Raw genomic sequence first — 17,570 nt, forward strand, 5'->3', positions numbered from 1 at the left:
TGAAGGAACAAATCCGCCATCGGGGTTCAGAGAAGCCACCGGGAGCTGGGAGAGCGAGGCGTGGAGAGGAACCTAGAGACCGAAGGGGGAGGTTTCCCAGGAACAGATTCCGAGACCGCACCCGATTGAGGATGGCCGATAGCTCCTCTAAGTCCGAGCCTCAGGCTTTGCAAGAGCTCAATGACGATTTCAAGAAACCAACCCTGCCGGTGCCCCCGGCTGTGCGGGGCAGGGCCCCCGCCACCAGTCCTTCAGACCCTGAGGAGGTGAAGAAGGAAGGGCCCACGGCGCTGCTAGACCCCGATTCCGTGGAGCCTGACGTCCCGCCAGTGTGGCCGGACAGCGGGGACACCAAGAGTCCACCGGAGGAGCAGCCGCGGCCGCCCACAGCGGCTCCATCCCCTGGCGGTCCGGCCCGGGCTCCCCCATACCGAGAGCCGCCGTGGGGCGGCCCCGCCACGGCCCCCTACAGCCTAGAGACACTGAAGAGCGGCACCATCCTTGGCACCTGGAGCTTGAAAGGGACAAGCTACTGCCTTTTTGGGAGGCTGTCTAGCTGCGACGTGTGCCTGGAGCACCCTTCGGTGTCTCGGTACCACGCCGTGCTGCAGCACAGGGTGTCCGGCCTCGAAGGAGAATGCGACGGCCACGGGCCTGGCTTCTACCTTTACGATCTGGGAAGCACCCATGGCACTTTTCTTAACAAAATCCGCATCCCACCCCGCACCTATTGTCGCGTCCACGTCGGGCATGTTCTTCGCTTTGGAGGCAGCACCCGGCTGTTTCTTCTTCAGGTAAGTAGAGAAACCTAGGACTGAAATCTCCGGAGCGCACCGGGCTGGGTTCCAGAGCTCCTTAAGCTTTCGCGGAGGAAGGAGATTCTCCCAGTAAGCGATTACAAAAGTGGGAGAATCTGGCCCCTTTCCAGGCCTCTGTACACATTGCCGTATTTTTTTCTTTTATTTTACTTTAATGTTTATTTATTTTTGCGAGAGAGCGAGAGCTTGAGCAGGGGAGGAGCATAGAGAGAGGGAGACACAGACTCCGAAGCAGGCTCCAGGCTCCGAGCTGTCAGCACACAGCCCCACGCGGGACCCGAAGCCACGAACTGAGAGGTTATGACCTGAGAGGAAGTCGGACGCCTAGTCGACTGAGCCACCCAGGCGCCCCCACATTGCCATATTTCTGAAAGTGAGATATGAATTCAGCGATCCTGAACTCTGAAAGAATTCTTTCTCTTGGTTCATCAGGGACCAGAGGAAGACCGAGAGGCAGAATCCGAGTTGACAGTAACGCAATTGAAAGAATTGCGCAAGCAGCAACAAATGATGTTGGAGAAGAAGATGCTAGGAGAAGACTCGGATGAGGAAGAAGAAATGGATGCCAATGAAAGGAAGAGAAATGCTAGTAGTCAAGATGATGAAATGGGCTGCACCTGGGGAATGGGTAAGACATTAAGATTGCTGCCAGAGGTTAATATTTTAGATTCATTACTGGTGGTATCTTTAATTGTTTTCTATCATATGCCTTTCATGACTTTTTGAGATAGATGGGACAAATACAATTTGCACACGAGACTACCAAAACCCACAGAGATTCATTAACTTTTCTGATGTCAAAAAGGTGAATTACAGGCACTATGGATTTCTTTTCTTTTTTCTTTTTTTTTTTTTTTTTTAAGATTTTACTTGTAAGTAATCTCTACACTCAGAGTGGGGCTTAAACTTACAACCCAGAGATCAAGAGTTGCCTGCTTTGTGGACTGAGCCAGCCAGGAGCCCAGTCTTTTAATGCATTTTACAGTCCACTCCCTTGTTGTAAACTCTTCCTCAGCCTACAACTAATTTATTATTTTTACCATTTAAATGGTACTGGCCTTGACTATTATCATTGGAGAGGATGGAACTATATTCAGTCAAGTAACATGGAATGTTCAATATAGGATAGTCCTTTGAATTTTTGTACTTTGTGTAAATTCCCTGAAATGCGAAATAGCTAATCAGAGAAACCTCATCCTTTAGCCAGAGGAATAAATTGAACTTTCCATAATACCAGACATTTTGGACAATGGGTATTCAGGGGCTAGGAATATAAAAAAAAGAATGCCTTAATATGTTGTTGGGAAGACTGGATAAATATTATGAAATTACTTTTGTAAGTGCCAAACAAAAGCTATAGAAACCATAAGTAGGCTAGAGTAAGGGTTCAGAGAAGGGAGTGATCGCTAAGGACTTAGACCCACACTGTCCAGTATTGTAGCCACTACCCACATGTGGTTATTGAACACTTACAGTATGGCTAGTCCAAGCTGACTTGTTTTATAAATGTAAAATACTCACTGGATTTCAAAGACTTAGTGTGAAACAAGAATATAAAATACCACATTCATTATTTTCATACTGATTACATGATAATTTTACTTGTTGCTCCTTTTTAATGTGGCTACTAGAAAATGAAAACTTTCATGTATGGCTTTCATTATATTTCTTTTGAGCAACACTGACTTAAAATTTGGGAAAGTTTTTTTTTTTTTTTAATTTTTTTTTTTTTTTTAATGTTTATTTATTTTTGAGACAGAGAGGGACAGAGCATGAGCAGGGGAGGGGCAGAGAGAAAGGGAGACACAGAATCTGAAACAGGCTCCAGGCTCCGAGCCATCAGCACAGAGCCATCAGCACAGAGCCCGACGCGGGGCTCGAACTCACGAACTGTGAGATCATGACCTGAGCCGAAGTCGGACGCTTAACTGACTGAGCCACCCAGGCGCCCTGGGAAAGTTTTTAAGTCTACAAACAGATGGGTCTTAGTTGGAACTTGAAGGAAAGAAAAATTAGCACTTAGGAAGCTGAATATCGAATATTCAGGGTAAGGATTGATGATTTTATTTATTTATTCATTTATTTATTTATTTATTTATTATTTTTTTTAATGTTTATTTTTGAGAGAGACAGTGTGAACAGGGAGGGGCAGAGAGAGGGAGACACAATCCGAAACAGGCTCCACGCTCTGAGCTATCAGCCCAGAGCCCGACGCGGGGCTCGAACTCCCAAGCCATGAGGTCATGACCTGAACCGAAGTCAGACGCTTAACCGACTGAGCCACCCAGGCGCCCCATATTATTTTTAAATGTTTATTTATATTTGAGATTGAGAGAGAGAGAGAGAGAGAGAGAGGGAGAGAGAGAGGGAGAGGCAGTGCATGAGCAGGGGAGGGGCAGAGAGAGATGGAGACAGAATCCGAAGCAGGTTCTAGGCTCTGAGCTGTCAGCACAGAGCCTGACCTGGGGCTCAAACTCACAAGCTGTGAGATCATGACCTGAGCCAAAGCTGGACTCTTAACTGACTGAGCCACCCAGGTGCCCCTAGGGATTGATGATTTTAAAGTGGTAATGAGAAGGCCAGTCCATCTGGCAGATATGGTAAATAATTAAGAAATTATATCGGAGACAGAGTATTAGACCCAGGTGATAGAGAATGGGAATGCCAGGCCAAGAAGCTTAGATTTTTTCCCATGGACAATGTGGTAGGTAATTTTGTTTTTGAAATATAGTGATGGGGGAAAAAACAAAAGATGCCATGAAAACAAGTTTTAATTTGTCACACGATTTAGGAAACCTAAAGATATTTATATTGGTGGTTTTGTATGTCCCCTTGTCCCCCACCCCCCACCTTTCTTTTCATTGATAACTGTGTCTTCATGCAGGCTAAATGAAAAGTGGGTGTCATTCGGATAGTCTCTTCTTATGTCTGTCTTTTCTTTCTTTACTGTATCCTGTAGGAGAAGATGCTGTAGAGGATGAGGCTGAAGAGAACCCCATTGTCTTAGAGTTTCAGCAGGAAAGGGAGGCCTTCTATATAAAGGATCCAAAAAAGGCTCTCCAAGGTTTTTTTGACCGAGAAGGTATGTAAACAGATTCTGACCCTGCCAGTAAAAGGTTTCCACAGCAGCATTGTCTTGTAGATCTTCAAGGTACTTAGAAATGCTGTGTTTTATCTGCTGCTCTCCTTGCTCAGTTCTTGCCCTTGTGGTCAGTTGCTTCAGGTTTATTTTGAAAACAGTAAAAATCTTGTTAGTCTTTCTTCCCATCTTGGAAAAAAGGGACTACTTTTTTCCGACTCATCTGGTCTCATTATTCTCAGAAGATCCTAGACTTGGGTGGTGGGGAGATTGACCTAACTTCTTAAAATTCTTTGTTTCTACTTCATCTGATCTTTTATAATTCTTTTTTTTTTTTTTTAATATTTATTTATTTATTTATTTTGAGAGAAAGAGCGTGCGCACAGGCAGGTGAGGGGCAGAGAGAAGGAGACGCAGAATCCCAAGCTGGCTGTATGCCATCAGCATAGAGCCCAATGTGGGGCTTGAACCCACAAACCACAAGATCATGACCTGAGCTGAGATCAAGAGTCGGAAGCTTAACAAATTGAGCCACCCATGCGCCCCTCATCTTTTATAATTCTTAACATGGATGTTCACCTTATATAATTTAAAGAATGTTTCCATAGAGGACTGTTTCAGTAGAAATGCTTTGAGAGAACATCTGTGTGTGTGTGTGTGTGTGTGTGTGTGTGTGTGTGTGTGTGTGTGAATATATATATGAACTGGTTGCATTCTGCTCTTGATATTTGTGCTTCTAAAAATTTTTTTTTAATGTTTATTCATTTTTTTGAGAGACAGAGACAAAACATGAGCAGGGGAGGGGTAGAGAGAGAGGAAGACAGAATCCGAAGCAGGCTCCAGACTCTGAGCTGTCAGCACAGAGCCTGATGTGGGGCTCAAACTCACAAACTGTGAGATCATGACCTGAGCTCAGGTCAGATGCTTAGCCAACTGAGCCACCCAGGCACCCCAATATTTGTGCTTCTACAAACCAAAGTGACAACTTACATCTGCACTTATAATATAAGTGTAAAAGTTGCTATGTAGTGGACAAAGCTGTTTATGGCAAGCTGATTGTTCTGGTCTGAGTTTGCTTTTCTTTGCTTCAAGTTCCCCCTTATTTTATTATCAAATAATAATTCCTGGAAATGAGAAGTGAAATGCTTTGAAATTTAGTGTTAAATGAGGTATGGGAACTTGATATTCTATTTTTTTAAAATGTTTATTTATTTTGAGAGAGAGAATCCCAAGCAGGGACAGCTCAGAGCCTGATGTGTGGCTCAGTCTCATGAATCATGGGATCATGACCTGAGTTGACATCGAGTCAGACACTTAAACTGACTGAGCCACCCAGGTGCCCTGGAACTTGATATTCTTTTATCAGCCTTTCCTCTCTTTTCCCTTTGTCTTAACTAGTAATTTTCATATACTGTTAAAATTGTTTTGTCTTTCTTCCTCCCACAGGAGAAGAATTAGAATATGAATTTGATGAACAGGGGCACAGCACTTGGCTCTGTAGGGTGAGGTATGTTCTGTTCTCATTAATGTCCTTTTGTGAAAAGTGGCCAATTTTAGGTAATAGACAGTAGACCCAAAGAATAACTTTAGTCTTATTTTTAGGCTACTCCTGAATTTGGGCCTTGATAGTTTAATAACATATATCATTGGCAGGTGGGGTGGGATGGGTCAGAGGCATAAGGAAAAGATTTAAGGTCCAACCTTGGCAAGATATAACAAAATGAATGGAGAGATTAAAAAGCCATGTCAAAAGAAATGACTATTTTCACCGCATATTAGTTTTTTTCATGAGAATTGGAGCTTAGTACTATGCTATGATTCACTCCAAACCAATACAGATTACCTGTGGATGATTCAACTGGAAAACAACTGGTAGCTGAGGCCATTCATTCGGGAAAGAAAAAAGAAGCAATGATCCAGTGTTCACTGGAGGCTTGTCGAATCCTTGATACTTTGGGGTTGCTGCGGCAGGAGGCAGGTGAGTATATGGGAACACTTTGTTTTTGGAAGGAAGGAAGGAAGGGAAAGAGAGAGAAAAAGGGAGAGAGAAAAAGAGAAAGAAAGAAGAAAGGAAGAAAGAATTTAACACAAAAGGCAATGAAATGACTTTTTTTTTTTAATTTTGTTTTTTTTAACGTTTATTTATTTTTGAGACAGAGAGAAATATTTTTTTTTTAATTTTTTTTTAACATTTGTTTATTTTTGAGACAGAGAGAGACAGAGAGAGACAGAGCATGAACGGGGGAGGGTCAGAGAGTGGGAGACACAGAATCTGAAACAGGCTTCAGGCTCTGAGCTGTCAGCACAGAGCCTGACACGGGGCTCGAACTCACGGACTGCGAAATCATGACCTGAGCCGAAGTCGGCCACTTAACTGACTGAGCCATGCAGGCACCCCACGAAATGACTTTTTAGGGAGAAAATGTAAATTGTGTGAAATTCTATGAGCTGAAAAGAAAATATTCCATATCTCAGTACCCAAAGGAAGGCATATTTTCTTTTAAAAAAAAAAAAAATTTTTTTTTTTAACGCGTATTTATTTTTTGGAGACAGAGACAGAGCATGAGCAGGGGAGAGGCAGAAAGAGAGGGAGACACAGAATCCGAAGCAGGCTCCAGGCTCTGAGCCATCAGCACAGAGCCCGACGCGGGGCTCTAACTCATGAACCGCGAGATCATGACTTGAGCCAAAGTCAGACACTCAACCGACTGAGCCACCCAGGCGCCCCTTAGAAGCCATATTTTCTTAGAAATTTTTTATGAGTATAGATAGATACTTTAATAAAAAGCAAACTTCATACACAAATGCATTTAATTTATATTATAGTCTTTCATGACTTACAATTTTAATATAAGAATGTATCATGGGTATTGTCTGTATAATTGCATTAAATTTATCTCATTTTTAAAAGCCTGTCAGGGACACCTGGGTGGCTTAGTCAGTTAAGCATCTGACTCTTGATTTCGGCTCAGGTCATGGTCTCATGGTTCTTTATGGGATCAAGCCCCATGTCGGGCTCTGCACTGACAGCATGGAGCCTGCTTGGGATTCTCTCTCACTCTCCATCTCTCTCTGACCTGCTCCCTTGTGCTCATTCCCTCTCTCTCTCTCTCTCTCTTTCAAAAATAAACTTCAAAAATAAATAAAAATAAAAAGCCTTTCTGGCTATATCATCATTTATTTATTTTTTTTAATATTTATTTATTTATTTATTTTTTAAATTTTTTTTAACATTTATTTATTTATTTATTTTTTTTATTTTTTTTATTTTTTTTTTTTTATTTTTTTTTTAAATTTTTTTTTTTCAACGTTTTTTATTCATTTTTGGGACAGACAGAGACAGAGCATGAACGGGGGAGGGGCAGAGAGAGAGGGAGACACAGAATCGGAAACAGGCTCCAGGCTCTGAGCCATCAGCCCAGAGCCTGACGCGGGGCTCGAACTCACGGACCGCGAGATCGTGACCTGGCTGAAGTCGGACGCTTAACCGACTGCGCCACCCAGGCGCCCCAACATTTATTTATTTTTGAGACAGAGAGAGACAGAGCATGAACGGGGGAGGGGCAGAGAGAGAGGGAGACACAGAATTGGAAGCAGGCTCCAGGCTCTGAGCCATCAGCCCAGAGCCCAATGCAGGGCTCGAACTCACGGACCGTGAGATTGTGATGTGAGATGAAGTCGGACGCTTAACCAACTGAGCCACCCAGGCGCCCCATCATCATTTATTAATAAAGGCTTCTGTTATATTTGTGTTTATTCTAAAATTAGTTTGTATTATTGCAAAGTAACTTATGTATTATTTAAAACTACCAAAGGCTTGGGGCACCTGGGTGGTTCAATCAATTGATCATTTGACTTTTGATTTCAGCTCAGGTCATGATCCCAGGGTCATGGGATCAAGTCCCATATTAGGCTGTGCACTAATAGCCTGGAGCCTGCTTGAGATTCTCTTTCCTTCTCTCTCTGCCCTTCCACACTCACGTTCTTTCTCTCTCTTTCTCAAAATAAATAAAAATTAAAAAAACCCCAAAAAACTACCAAAGGCTTATGCAAAATATACCTGTTCCTTGCCCTGCCTCTCCCCAGTCTTCAATCTTAGAAGGCTTTTAACTCTTAATTATTTTTTCTGGCATTTAAAAATATCCGTATTTCCCAAAAGGAAGAGTATGCTGTTTTATTTTGAATATTTTATTTTATTTTATGATTGAACTTTTTATAAGTTTGTTTATTTATTTTGAGAGAGTGTGCAAGCAGGGGAGGAGTAGAGAGAATGGGAATCCCAAGCAGGCTTCTTGCTGTCAGCGTGGAGCCAGACGTGGGACTCAAACCCACTAACTGTGAGATCATGACCACTAACCGTGAGATCATGACCTGAACCAAAATCAAGAGTTGGACACTTAACCAACTGAGCCACCCAGGTGCAACTGAATCACTTATTTTAAACATTATGTACTGACTCTGTTACATTAGTATTTAATATTTACATGATTATGTTTATGCAAATATTAGTTAAACTGAGGAGTTTTTTCTTTTTGTTTTTCCTAAAGTTAATAATTGTTTGTTTTTCATGTGTGTGGATTTTTTGTAACTCTGTTCATTCTTTCCACATCTTTCAAGAGCCTTTCAGTATATTTTTCCACATGGTCAATCACATCAAGTAATTGATCAGTTCTGATCTTTTTGGAAACATTTCTCCTGAAGAGCAATGTTCTTTCAGGGCTCACTATTCTCTGAACCTACTGGAGCACTGTCATCTGGGACTGCACTTTGCTGTCATCCTTGACATTTCCTTTGTCTTTCTCCAGGGTTGGATTTTCTGTTTCTTGATTCCCAGATTCTCATGTTTCTTGGTTTATTCCCTTGTTTTAGTGGAGCACATCTTTCTGTAGTTTTGCAGATTAAAAAGCTGGTAAAACAATAGAGGTCATGGATGATGATAGTCTCCAGTGGATTTCACTTCTTTCGTTGTTCTTGGTCTACTCTTTCATTTTGGTGGACATGTAGTGAATTCTTGAGAAAGGATGTATAGCAGGTAAACTATATTAAATTCCCCACTCTGAAAATACAATTATTCTAGCTTTACTCTTGGTTAATTGTTTGGCTAGGAATAGAATTCTAAATGGGAAATAATTTTCCTTCACAGCTTTGAAGGTATTACTGTTACCACCTTATATTCAGTGTTGCTCTTGCAGTCCTAACGGGTTCAGAATCCTTATCTAGTGTATGTCATTTCCCATCCCCTACACACACACTAGGAGTTTGTAGGAGCTTCCCTTTGTTCTCAAGCTTCTGAAACTTAACTATGATGTACCTTTCTGTGGGTCTATTTTCATCCATTTTTCTAGGTACTTGTTGGATCCTTTTGATCTGGAAATCTTTGATAGTTAGAAACATTTCTGGAATTATGCCATTAATCATTTCATCCTTCTGTTTTCTCTTTCTCTCTTGAATTTTGTTATTTTGATATTGAACATCTTAGACTGACCATTTAAGTTTCTTATCTTTTTTTTCTTTCTTTTTTTTAATTTTTTTTTTTCAACGTTTATTTGTTTTTGAGCCAGAGAGAGACAGAGCATGAACAGGGGAGGGGCAGAGAGAGGGGGAGACACAGAATCCGAAGCAGGCTCCAGGCTCTGAGCGGTCAGCACAGAGACCGACGCGGGGCTCGAACTCACGGGCCGTGAGATCATGACCTGAGCCGAAGTCGGACGCTCAACCAACCAAGCCACCCAGGCGCCCCTCTTTTTTTTTTTTATCTCTATGTCTTTTTATTCTTTCTGGGAGATTTCTGCAGCTTTATCTTTACATTTTGCAATCAAGATTTTAATTTCCAAGGCTCATTTTTGTCCTTTGGGTATTCATTTTTAAAATATAATATGCTATTGTTGTTTCCTGGATTTTAAGTATCTCATCTTGCTGCTAATCTCTGCCTTTTCTTTTTTGTGTAGTCTCGGTCCTGCATGTTAGAGGTGTTTCCCAGTTTTTGTGTAGTCCTTGGGTGTAGATTCTTATTTGGGGACAAAAAAGGTGATTGACAGCTTGGAATATATAGGTGGGGCTTATTACCTTTGAGTAACACTATAGATTAATGTGGGCCTTTTGTTGGGGAACTCCTCATGTAAGAATCGTTAGGTTTTTTCCTCTTCTGCTGGCGGGATTCCTCAGAGAGTACTCTTCTGACTTCCTGCATGAAATTCCTGAAATTCTTCCTTCCTGAAATTCTTAGAGCTAAGTGCTGGAAGATGGCTGAGCAGATTCTCAAAATTCAGCTATTTTCAGGACAGTACTATTTTTAGAATAAATAAATACATATTTAATATGTAGAATATAGAACATAAACTGGGCAGTCCACAATGCAAAGTCTTTTTATCTTACCCTTTCTAGGGATTCACCTCTGGATTTTTTTCTGGGGATGAGGAGATAAGTAGTCAGGGAGGAGGATCTTTTTCTCAACCAGCTTTTACTCAGTTCTTTTTATTTTAGCACTACTGTCTATCCCCGGTTCCAGATCCTGTTGAGGATTCTGCAGTATCATCAGATTGGTTCTCATCTTTCCCCACTGTTGTTTTAGGATTCATCTTTTTTAGTTCTGCTAAGTTAAGTTTCCACTTGTCTGTCTGTTTTATAATTTCCAAAAATTAGGTATTGCTATTCCTTCTCCTGTTCTGTCTTTGTAGATTAATGTTTGTTTGTTTATTTATTTGTTTGTTTATTTAATTATTTTTAAGTAAGCTCTGTACCTAACATGGGACCCAAACTCACAACCCGAGGATCAAGAGTCCCATGCTGTGCCAGCTAAGCCAGCCAGGTGCCCCAGTAGGTTAATGTTTTTAAAACAGATCTCTTTACCACAGCTTTAGTGGGATATGGGGAGAGAGTGAAATTACATATGTACGTTCAGTGTACCATCTTAACCTGGAAATCATGAAGTTTTTTTAATAAGGACTGTTTTGGTTGTAAATAATAGAAACCCAATTCAGACTAGCTTAGGGAGAAAAGTTATTGGCTCCATCTCCACTATTGTCCATCTCTTCTCCAGGTTGAGAAGAATTGCTTACAGGATTGAAGGAGGAACTGTATGAACTAGGACCTTAAGTTCTGGTCCTATCAAACCAGAAGTCTCAGTGTCACAGGACACCATAAAAGCTGTGTGTGTGTATGTGTGTGAGTCTGTCACATGAGCATATGGTTTTATTTTGCAGACAGATTCTTACCCCATGCAAAAGAGCTGGCTGCTCACTGCTTAGATTTGTATCTTCCCTCTTTCATAATCTCATTGGAAAGAGAGCCCTTTTTTGCACGTATCTAAATATAAATATGAGGGAAGGATTCTTACTGATTTGGCTTTGGTCACATGATGACCCCTAATCCAGATGGAATGGAGGAGGAGTATTCTAGAAGAAAAGGGGTACTTTTAGCATAACAAGAGGAGTAAGATGGCGTAGGGTGGACAAAAAAGTAATAGCTAACATAGTTCCCTATTGATGGGCTTTCCAGATTTTCACTGTTACAAATAACAGGGCATTGATACCCATAGGATAATTTCCTATAAGTAGAATTGTTAGATCAATTGCATTTGACAGATATTGTGAGGTTGACCGTCAAAAAGATTGTGTAACAGGGCACCTGGGTGGCTCAGTCGGTTGAGCATCTGACGTCGGCTCAGGTCATGATCTTGAGGTTAGTGAGTTCGAGCCCCGCATCGGGCTCTGTGCTGACAGCTTAGAGCCTGGAGCCTGCTTCAGATTCTGTGTCCCCCTCTCTCTCCGCCCCACCCCTGCTTGTGCTCTGTCTCTCTATGTCTTTCAAAAATGAATAAACATAAAAAAAAAAGATTGTGTATCAATGTACATTCCCATCAGCTGTTTGAGAGTCCATTTCCCCGTACCCTTGCCAAATTGGACATTATTAACGTCTTATAAAATGTTTTGGCCATTGTATTTCTTTTTCTGTGAACTGCTTTGATTATTCTTTCCCAAATTTTCTTTTAGATTATTGATCTTTTCCTCATTTATCTTTTTCCTTTTTTACTCATTGATTTTTGAGAGCCTTTTGTTCATTAAATAGCCCTTTGTTTAATTTTTCTTAATGTGGTAAAACATACATATCATAAAATTCACCATTGTGAGCATTAAGTGTATTAAATACATTCACATTGTTGTGCAACCATTGCTATGTCCATCTCAGTACTTTCTCATCTTCCCATATTGAAACTTTGTACGCATTAAACACTAATTTCTCATTCTTCCTTCCACTAGTCCCTGATGATTACCATTCTACCTTCTGTTTCTCTGAATTTGACTATTCTAGTTAACTCTTGTAAGTGGAATCGTGTGTCTGGCTTATTTCACTTAGCATAGTGTCTTCCAGGTTTAACGCTTTGTTGTTGTTGTTGTTTTTAAGTTTGTTTGTTTATTTATTTATGAGAGGGAACCAGAGTGCAAGCAGGGGAGGGGAAGAGAGAGAGGGGGAGAGAGAGAATCCCAAGCAGGCTCTGCACTGCCAGCATGGGAGATCATGACCTGCGCTGAAATCAAGAATTGGATGCTTTACCGACTAAGCCACACAGGCACCCTAACCCTTTGTTTTTATATGTAGTTTGACAGCTTGTTGAATCTTTCAATAATTGAAAGATTCTTTTTCTTTTTAACTTATTTATTACCACTTTTTTTTTTTATCTCCTTCTAGTATCTCGGAAAAGGAAAGCCAAGAACTGGGAGGATGAAGACTTTTATGATAGTGATGATGACACATTTCTTGATCGGACCGGCCTGGTTGAAAAGAAGCGTCTGAACCGTATGAAGAAGGCTGGGAAGATTGATGAGAAGCCAGAGACGTTTGAATCATTGGCAAGTTTTATTTATAGAAGTAGCTGTGGTAGTTTAATTTTTTAATAAGATAATATATTATTTAAATTTGTTTTATAATTACAATTTTTAAAGCAGTGGTGTTGAAATCTGGTACTCAAGTATAACTTTCTTGATCTGTAAATTTGATAGTAACAAACAACTAGTCTTACACAAGTTGGAGAAAAGTTTGGCTTGCTGCTAGAGACTCTGTCTGCCTCACAGTGGATCTTGATCCATTCATAAGCATTCTTTGGGTATGATGTTAATCCCACGAAAAGGAAGGAAAAAGTTCCAAATTTGGACATTCTGAGGTGAAATCAACTTTAGACTTCTGGCAGTCAAGAATTGTGAAAGGAATTTTGAGGAATGTAGTTTGGTAATAGTCTTAAGTAGTATATCCTTCATGAAATCATTATAAGAGCATGTCTTTTCACTATAATTAGTAGTATTCAGAGCTTAAAACATTACCCAACATCTGTTGTTTTTTTGTTTTGTTTTGCTTTGTTCTTTGATTCATCAGTGAAAAGAAATGACTTGAGTTCTTTCTTCTGAGTAAAGTCAAGTCTATGTTCTGTACTTTCATTCTGTTAAATTCTGAATTCAGAAATTAACTCAGCTTGAATCATATAAACGCATGAAAATGTTAACTCCATAAAGAGCACATTTAATTACACTTCTGATTGAATCCTCTTAAACTTGTAACAATAGTGGAAATAAGATGAGGAAGACAGGAAAGCTACCATATTTTGAAAGAAGAAAAACATTTGTTAACCCTGTTAATCTGGGCATTACAGGTTGCAAAGTTAAATGATGCTGAAAGGGAACTCTCTGAAATTTCTGAGAAACTGAAAGCGTCAAGCAAAGGTAAGTTAATGACCCGTGAAACAAATATGTATAGGGCATCTCCCATAAGTATTGCACTCTTCCAGGCTAGTTAGTAAGATGTACAGAATATGGAGCCTTTCTTTTTTTTTTTTTTTTTTTTTTTTTTTAATTTTTTTTTTTAATGTTTTTTATTTATTTTTGGGACAGAGAGAGACAGAGCATGAACGGGGGAGGGGCAGAGAGAGAGGGAGACACAGAATCGGAAACAGGCTCCAGGCTCCGAGCCATCAGCCCAGAGCCTGACGCGGGGCTCGAACTCACGGACCGCGAGATCGTGACCTGGCTGAAGTCGGACGCTTAACCGACTGCGCCACCCAGGCGCCCCGAGAATATGGAGCCTTTCTAAGGAACAACAGAAGATCTTAGAACTATAAGGAACGTTATAAATTATTTGGTTTAAACTTTCTATGTAATAGATGAGGGGAATGAAGTGCATTAAGGCAAAGTGATGTCCCAAGGTCTCCAAGCTATAACCTGTTTTCTTATTCCTAATACCAGTAATGTCCTCTGTCCAACTTTAAGTTACTGACTTTTCTACAGAAACTTTGGCTGAGTTTTAAAATATTTGAGGCAATTTTTCTAAACATGTATTCTCTTTTTCTTGGACAGCTTTATCAGAGTCGCCATCTCAGGACTCCTTAGATGCGTTCATGTCAGAAATGAAATCAGGGAGTGCATTGGATGGTGTGTCCCGGAAGAAACTTCACCTGAGAACTTTTGAACTGAGGAAAGAACTACAGAGACTTAAAGGGTTGATAAAAATTGTAAAACCAGCAGAGATTCCAGAACTAAAAAAGTAAGTAAGTCTTAGTTATACTTGAAATTTTAAATAAGCATGTTTGCACAGATAACATTTTGAATTATATCTTTCTTTTTTTTAAATTGTTTTTAAGTTTATTTATTTTGAGAGAGAGAGAAGGAATGAGTGGGGGGTGGGGGGCAGAGAACAAGGGAGAGAGAATCCCAAGCAAGGCTCTCTACTGTAAGCGTAGAGCCCGACTCATGGCTCGAACTCACAAGCTATGAGATCATGACCTGAGCCAAAGTTGGATGCTTACCGACTAAGCTACCCAGGAGTCCCATTATATCTTTATTTTCTTAGATAATCATTACAGAATAAAAATAGACTGTAGGGAACCCTTTAAAGCACAGAAGGCAGTGATTTCATAGAGTAAAAAGCCATTTCGTTTGTGAAATATAGACTGCTGTAGGATTTTTAGAGAAAACTATATTGATTCCTTTTTCATTGGAAAGCTCTGATTTTTTTCTTAATTTTTAATGCAGAGTAAACTTCTTTATTTTTTATTTTTTTATTAAAAAGATTTTTTTTTTAAATGTTTATTTTTGAGAAAGAGAGAGAGAAAGTCAGAGCATGAGAAAGGGAGGGGCAGAGAGAGAGGGAGATAGATTCTGAAGCAGGCTCCAGGCTCCGTGCTGTCAGCACAGAGCCTGACGCAGGACTTGAACTCATGAGCCGTGAGATCATGACCTGAGCTGAAGTCAGATGCTCAACTGGCTGAGCCACCCAGGTGCCCCCAGAGTAAATTTTAAAGAGCAACATGCACAAAAGGCTAATTTCCCTAATCTATAAAGACCTTCGAATAAGTAGACAACCATCTACCAAAGAGAAAAATGGGAAAAGGATATCAACTGACAGGCCACTGAAAAAGAAATACAAATAGCTATATAACTATATAAAATGATGCTCAATCTTGCTCATAAGAGAAAGAGAAAGACAAGTACAACAACGTAATACCATTTTTTAATCTATGATTTTAAAACCACAGATTGTCATTTTAACACCTGATTTGTCATTCCTAAGAACCAGTTGACAATTTTAATGTATTTAAATACTTTTAAAGTGGAATTTCTTCCTTTAAAATGGGGGAAGGCATAATCCCCTAAAGTTGATTTTGGGGAAATTTTTGGAAGAAAAGAACCCAAATCCATTTGTAGAAGTCGAAAAGATTTTTTAGTAATTGGTGAACAAAATTTTGGGAATAATTTTTCCCAGACTTGACTAGTATTCATGAGTGTATGAATGTGTGTGTGCGTGTGTGTGTGTGTGTGTGTGTGTGTGTGTGTGTGTGTGACAGAGAGAGAGAGAGAGAGAGAGAGAGAGAATAAGGTCCAGTCTTTCAACTTGGCAATATTTTCAAATTTTGTTCTAAGTGGTCTCAACAAATTTTGAAAATGTTGAGTAGGTTGTTGTAGAAATAAGCCACTTTAAGTGAGCACAATCCAGGACAATCCAGGTGGGCATCTCAAAAAGTGGCATTGCCCAGATGGGTACACACACTTAAGAAGGTAATTAATTCTAGAAAGTTTCCCATTTTCTTTTGATCTGTGATGTCCTTCCTATATAGCACCCATTAGTCTTATGTGATATTAAAATGAAATGACATTGCAAATTCAGTTCTTCAGACAACTAGCCACATTTTAACTCCTCAGTAGCCACATGTGGATAGTGGCTACTGTATTGGACAGTGCAGATGCAGAGCGTTTCCATAATTGCAGAAAATTCTGTTGGATGGCACTGCTTTAGATTGTCAGTATGTGGCGCCTTACCCCTGTGTACAAAACCTGTGACTTGATGCTGGGGGCATTGTATAGATAAACATGTAGGTACTGGGGGACAATTTTTATGTCGAGATGTAAAGGTAAAATGTATCTATGTATCTGGAGCCCTTGATTGTACAGAAAATTTGTCCCTAAATTACTAGCAGTTTTGTTAAAGGATTTATGTGTAGTTTGGTTATTTAACGCAGTGATTGATAGGTCAGTCCACGAAGGTCTGTTTGACCCTGGTGGCGTTTGATTTACTGATAGTGAGGAGGGGGGTTAGCACTCGAGTTAGACTCCCTGGCTTTCATTCTCAACTCTATCAATTACTTTTTGGGCATTTTGAGGCAAATTATGCAACTTCTTTGACCTTCGCCTTCCTTGTCTGTCAATTAGAAGTACTGGTGATGTTGCAAAGATGACTCGAACAGCACTTGACAAAGTGTCTGTATCATCATTGTGATCATTGTCCTGTTTCTGTTATACTTAGCAGTTATTTGTAACATTGTGTTTGTGGAGAAAGGGTAAAAACTCTGGAGGTATAGCTGAGGGTAAACCAATTAACATTGAATTTTAATTCCAACTCTGAAATCCTTTCCCTTGCTAAGTCATCCCTTCCAGAGAAGGTATGCCAGTCTCCTCCACAGCCTCCCTTCCTGCTGTCTGTGTGTCTGGTTAGTTTCTCCTCCCTCTCCTACTTTATATCCTGGACTTCAGATGTGTGTACCTTGTGCTCACTTCAGCAGCACATGTACAGATGTGTGTACCTTCTCCCTCCTCTTCTCACTTTGGTTGACCTTCCAACCTTTCTACCTAACACCCCTCCTGCCCCTGCCCAAGCAGCTCTTGATTGGGATCCCTTCTTCTGCCATTTTGTCTCCTTGGGGTGACTTTGCCCGTCTTCCAGACAAGCCAAGCTATTTAATGGAGCTGAAGAATATCTGGGTTGCTCTTGCTTTTGTCTTCTGTGCTAGAACCTTCCTGAGACCTGTAGGGAGGGGCTGTGAAGGATAGTATTTGATGAAAAGTCTTTACGGACAAACAGGCAGGATTTTTCTGGTGGCCTTAGCAAGGCAATGGGTCTGTCCATGGTAGAGAGCAAGGTGGTGAGGCTAGGCCCAAGAGCACCACTGAGGGGGTAAGACTTAGGTAGAAGAAGGTAGTAGTGACAAATGGGGCTTCAGTGTAGAGCAGCAAGGTCATTTTCTCATATGGCTCACTGTGTGTCTTGAGTGCCAGTGCTATCCCTGTATTCCAGAATGCAGGCCTGCCCTTCCCTATGTCTCCTCATGCTATCTTGTCATCGTCACCTCTGCCTACTCTCTGAATGTCTTGTCAACTCAACTACATCCTTTTTGTTTTTGCTGTGTTCTTTTT

At 40.5% G+C, this 17,570-nt stretch overlaps 1 protein-coding gene across 1 annotated transcript in view; it reads left to right on the forward strand.

Annotated features, from left to right (window-relative positions):
* Window positions 1-60: 60 nt before the first annotated feature.
* SLC4A1AP (solute carrier family 4 member 1 adaptor protein) overlaps window positions 61-17,570 on the forward strand; it is a 29,053-nt gene continuing 11,543 nt past the window's right edge. Inside the window, exons 1-8 of the mRNA XM_058682885.1 lie at window positions 61-794; window positions 1,251-1,446; window positions 3,778-3,900; window positions 5,344-5,404; window positions 5,736-5,875; window positions 12,586-12,746; window positions 13,541-13,610; window positions 14,241-14,427. Of these exons, the coding sequence (XP_058538868.1) occupies window positions 132-794; window positions 1,251-1,446; window positions 3,778-3,900; window positions 5,344-5,404; window positions 5,736-5,875; window positions 12,586-12,746; window positions 13,541-13,610; window positions 14,241-14,427 (1,601 nt within the window). The 5' untranslated portion in view covers window positions 61-131. The remainder of the gene's footprint in view (window positions 795-1,250; window positions 1,447-3,777; window positions 3,901-5,343; window positions 5,405-5,735; window positions 5,876-12,585; window positions 12,747-13,540; window positions 13,611-14,240; window positions 14,428-17,570) is intronic.

This window comes from Neofelis nebulosa, chromosome 9, assembly GCF_028018385.1.
Source record: "Neofelis nebulosa isolate mNeoNeb1 chromosome 9, mNeoNeb1.pri, whole genome shotgun sequence".
NCBI classification, from domain to species: Eukaryota; Metazoa; Chordata; class Mammalia; order Carnivora; family Felidae; genus Neofelis; species Neofelis nebulosa.